General features: G+C 36.6%; 1 protein-coding gene across 1 annotated transcript; it reads right to left on the reverse strand.

The window, feature by feature from the left end:
• Positions 1 to 1,100: 1,100 nt before the first annotated feature.
• LOC108373482 (uncharacterized) lies at positions 1,101 to 1,865 on the reverse strand. Its single transcript, XM_017629376.1, has one exon. The coding sequence runs from the start codon at positions 1,863 to 1,865 to the stop codon at positions 1,101 to 1,103; it is 765 nt and encodes a 254-aa protein (XP_017484865.1).
• Positions 1,866 to 4,915: the final 3,050 nt, after the last annotated feature.

Below are 4,915 nucleotides of genomic sequence, written 5' to 3' on the forward strand. Positions count from 1 at the left end.
TTTTCATTTATTTGTTAAACATACAATTACTTCCATTACAACCCGGTCCTATGGATGCTAGAAGCGCGAATTCATATAATGTGGTGTTACCGGAAAATTAATAAATAAATTATATGTATATCAGAAAATTAATAAGATGAAATGAAATTATTGTTTGATTTCTTACCAAACCTATGTATGTAACTCAATCGCCTAATGGTTTGCCGAACCGTAAACATATGTTTACACATGCAATTTCGTGAGTAGGTACCTGGTACTCACACCTTTTTAAGAAGTTTCACTTCTATCATGTGTACGGTGTTACATACGAATTTATTTTTTTGCTATTTTGAGTTTTTTCGGTGAGAGGCGACGTACTTTCTGCGCCACAGGCGCTCCTCTTGCTCTTCGATGAAATGTTGTGTCGACGTTTTTTGTTGTGCTAATTTACGAGAATCGTCCGTGAGATCCACGTAACGGGCCAAAAGCTTATGCAAGGTGTCCGCACCTTTGAGTGAAAGGGTGTCCTGTGGTAACTTCGTAACTTGGCATACCGTGCGAATGTTTGTCGTTCGGTCTATAACCGATTTGTTCTTCATATCGACTAAAATGTCGAAATTTTGCAAAAAATCTGCGCCAATGATCGGATAAGAAACATCGGCTACCACAAATAACCAGCCGAATTGGCGACGTAAGCCTAGATCTAATGTGAGCCGTCTTTTCCCGTAGGTGTTTATCTGCGTGTTGTTTGCTGCGATTAACTTCATCNGTGAAAGGGTGTCCTGTGGTGACTTCGTAATTTGGTATACCGTCGAAATTTTGCAAAAAATCTGCGCCAATGATCGGATAATAAACATCAGCTACCACAAATAACCAGCCGAATTGGCGACGTAAGCCTAGATCTAATGTGAGCCGTCTTTTCCCGTAGGTGTTTATCTGCGTGTTGTTTGCTGCGATTAACTTCATCGGTGCAGGTTGTACGTTGTCGTTCTTATTATTTGGGATTACCGATATTTCAGCACCCGTTTCTATCAAAAATGTTAACGAAGGTGTTCTATCTCGTATATACAGGCGGTAAGAATTGCCATCCTCTGCTTTTGCGGCTTGAAACGGAGGAAAGACTAGTTTTCCGAACGCGGTCTCACATATGCACAGGGCGGTCGACATTTATTCGCTTGTTCACCAAATGCTTGATGGTACCAACAAATATTAGATTGGAGTTGATCGCGAGGGTGGAGCCTTTTGATGCCCACCATAACCGATACGATCAACATTACATTGATTCTAACTTTCAATGCGATCAAACTGCTCACGAGGTCTGCTAAAGTTGCCCGCGTGTCCTCTGTATCGATTGTGCTTAATTTGTCCCCCGGTGAAATATCCAAAATGTCGTCAGCTTTTTGGGCCAAAATTTCGACGTCGTCGTTTAGCGTGGCTAAAATTTGTTGTACGTGTACCGGTAAGCGACGCATCCACAAAGATTTAAGAATCTGTTTATCGAGGCGGTGGTTGGCCAACTCTTTCATTTCACGTAGTAGAGTTGTAGGCTTCCTGTCATTTAGCTCACACGTCTCGAATAATCGTTTGAGACGCCTTTCTGTCGACTCCCCGAACTCGTCAATCAACCTCTCCTTTAATGTATTGTATTTGTTCGTAGCCGGCTGCGCCGAAATTATGTCAGTGGCATGTGCGAGAATTGCTGAATCGACTTCCGCAACGATTGCATAAAATTTGGTTTCGTCAGTGGAGATCCCAGAGCGCACGAATTGCGCCTCCACCTGTGCAAACCAGAGGCGAGGGTCGGGCTTCCAAAATGGTGGTGCCTTGACGGCGAGTCGGGCCACTTGAACTGTAGTTACTGCATCCTCAAAATTATCCTCTGGCATTTTGCGTTTTCGGCGGGGTCACCAGTTATATCTTTACGTTTTATTAATTAAACTATATTTTACGCACTTAGCGTACAAATAAACTACAAAATCAAAATTCTTTCTTCCAAAAGCAACGCGTCCGTTATTAAGTTCCATTTACATAAGACTTTCCTCGCTTTGCTTGGCAGTTCAAACTTTGACAACAAAGCGTGAAACGCAGAAGGTATGCTACAATAAACGCTTTGACAGCTTTTGCGTTCTCCTTTTCCTCCACATTTTTCACTGTAAAATAGATAAAAATATAATAATATGCATTAATAATAGCAATAATAATTCCTATTTACCCTATTTTTGTCATTAAATGCAAATGCAAGCGCACGAGAAAAGATACATGTAGACAGCTGATTGCCAAAGCGGGCAAAAGTTGAGAGTTGCCCAAGATTTTGCTCCGTTTTGCTTTGCTTTGCTTCAAACGTTTTTTATGTGAGCATACTCATGCACATGCCTACATCGATCTTATATGTCAAAGCAAAGAACTATCAAGCAAAGCGATGAAAGCTGTATGTGAATCAGCCTTTAAAGTATAGAAATCGAATGAATATTTAAATGAATGAATAAAGACAAGTGAATAATGAAAAACAATGTTGCCAACTGGCTTTAAATTCGAGTGTACGGGCAAATCCCTACACCTATAAGTCAAAATTATAGAAGGCATGTATACTTCTCCCTTTCATTTTTTCATACAGTTGATGCTTCTTTCTGGTTTCTACAAAATGCAGGGATATCGCACTTATTTCTGTACAATATGATCGCAATGTATTTTCAAATCGAAATTAAAGAAAAACATCCCACGAAAATGTTTGCCATTGTAGAACAATAAGTGTTGTATATTTGCAAACTAATGCAAAGAATGGAGTGTCATATCTTAAAAGGTTAGGAGAATTAACAAAATAAACAAACATTTTACGGTCTTATGTTTCCTTCAAACCGCATTGCTATTTTTTCTATCTCTTCCTTTTGTTTAGCGCTGTAACCGCTTAAGTTATATTTTTTAATATATGTATACATGTGAGTTATTTTCAATGAGCAGTTTTTCATTTGCTCCTGAATTTTGGGTACATTTTCTTATAGTACCTCTCATTCTTTTTTATATTACTTATATACACTCCGATGTTCGCGGTCGCCCCTCTATGGGTAATACACGGTCAAAAATTTGGGTTGAATTTTTAAACCGCGCTGGGACTACTGCCTTTTTTAAACTTTTATAGTCTACTTTTTAAACCAGTCAATAGTTTTACGCAATTTTTAATATATTCTGGTTTAAATTTTAGCCCAAAAAGTTCGTGGTTTAAAAATCAAACCAAAATGTTTTAATTCTAGTTTCTAGGTTTCAAATATAGAAACTTTGGTTTAAAATCTAAACCGAAATAGAATATGTTTGCACAGCGAATTGTGGTGTTGATTCAAACTCAACATATGAAAGCACATTTACATGCGTGGCTGTAGCTGAGTGTGCAAAGATGCTTGATACAATTGGTTGCTACCAAGGCTGTCCGGGTTCAATCCCAACCAGACGGAGCATGAAATTTAAGATTGTTTTTTTTTTTTATTCTTAATTATGAAAATGTTTGGGTTTAACATTTAAACCGAATTGTTTAAATTCTAAACCCAACATATGTGCTCTCTTTTTTATAAACTTGGAAGGTTTGTATTTGAAACTGAATTTAGTTTGGTCATATATGTAGTCCAAAAAGTTTAAAATTAAAACCGAAATTTTTAACCGTGTAATAAACCTCCGAGTGTATTCTGTCATGAAAACAGCTTCTCATAAAAATACGATTGCCGTTCGGAGTCGGCGTAAAACTGCCCTTCCCTTTGTGTGACAAAATCAAGGCACACGCCCCATTTCGGAGGAGAAGCTAGGCCAAACACTATCATATTGTGTAAGCGCCAATCTGTATATTGTCGTTTAAAGTACAAAAGCGCGTATCGTGGTTCTGACATTTGTGCCAAAAAAGATATTTGCACACTGAAAGCTCCTACTATCATCAAGCCCTTAATTATTTATACTAAAATTTCGATACTTTGACATAAGAAGAGATAATTAAGTTTAAAAGAGAGAACCGTTTTGAATTATGACAAGTTTTACTCTTCCTAAAAAATTTAGGCAACCTCACATACAAGGTTTTGCATTTTCTTGATGCGCGGTTTTGTACTTTAAATGACGATATGTAAAAGTATTGCATACATATTTTGGTGCCTTTTCAAGTATAAAATCCTTTGAGAAACGAAAGAAAACGGTATCCCTATGATTTCTACTTATGCCAAACGTTTCTAATATGAAAGACAAAAAACGTAAACAAGCAATTTCTGAACAAAAAACTGTTTAACCGCAAAGATTTTTGAATGGAAGCATTACACATTTGAAAAAATAGCAAACCGCAAGGCTTTATTGGCAGTAGGTCCTTTTTAAAGCACATTCAAAAAAAAATAAGCTTCTAGTTTCGAAGTTAGCACAAAATTAAATTTTTTTGTTTGTTTTTTACAAAAAATATTTGTCAGGCATATAAGTCAAAATTGTTAAATATATATCGCTTTCATTCATTTCGTCATAGAGTTGGTGCTTCTTTTATAGGAAAATTCATACCATGATACAAAAAAAAGAAGGTAGTTTCACTTTTAATTTTTTTGACATAAACTGTGCTTACTGACGTTTCTACTTTTCGTAAATTGTTGAAGTAGCACTGCCACCTAATCAAATAATTATTTTGGAAATTTTAATATTTTTTTAAGGAATTTTTATCTTATTAAAAAGTAAGTTGTAACACACGAGGTAAATATGATTGTTCGTATTAAAAGAGCTGCGTATTGATTTAAATTGCTATAAATGTAAGGCACACCAAAAATGTAGCATTATCTTTTACATGATATATTATATGGAGTTGGTCCTTTAAGAAACTAAGTAGGATGTTGCTTTATTTCGGATTCTAGGGAAGCATACTTACTCTACTCCTACTGATATCGCGTTTCACTCTAATTGGGCGCATCCGTTCCTCCGGTTGAAATCT

Source organism: Rhagoletis zephyria, unplaced genomic scaffold, assembly GCF_001687245.7.
Source record: "Rhagoletis zephyria isolate East Lansing unplaced genomic scaffold, Rhagoletis_zephyria_1.1 Rzeph_scaffold_06738, whole genome shotgun sequence".
NCBI lineage: Eukaryota > Metazoa > Arthropoda > Insecta > Diptera > Tephritidae > Rhagoletis > Rhagoletis zephyria.

Coding starts and splice junctions, on each gene's coding strand:
- LOC108373482 (XM_017629376.1), bottom strand. CDS start 1,865: ATGCCAGAGGATAATTTTGAGGATGCAGTAACTACAGTTCAAGTGGCC.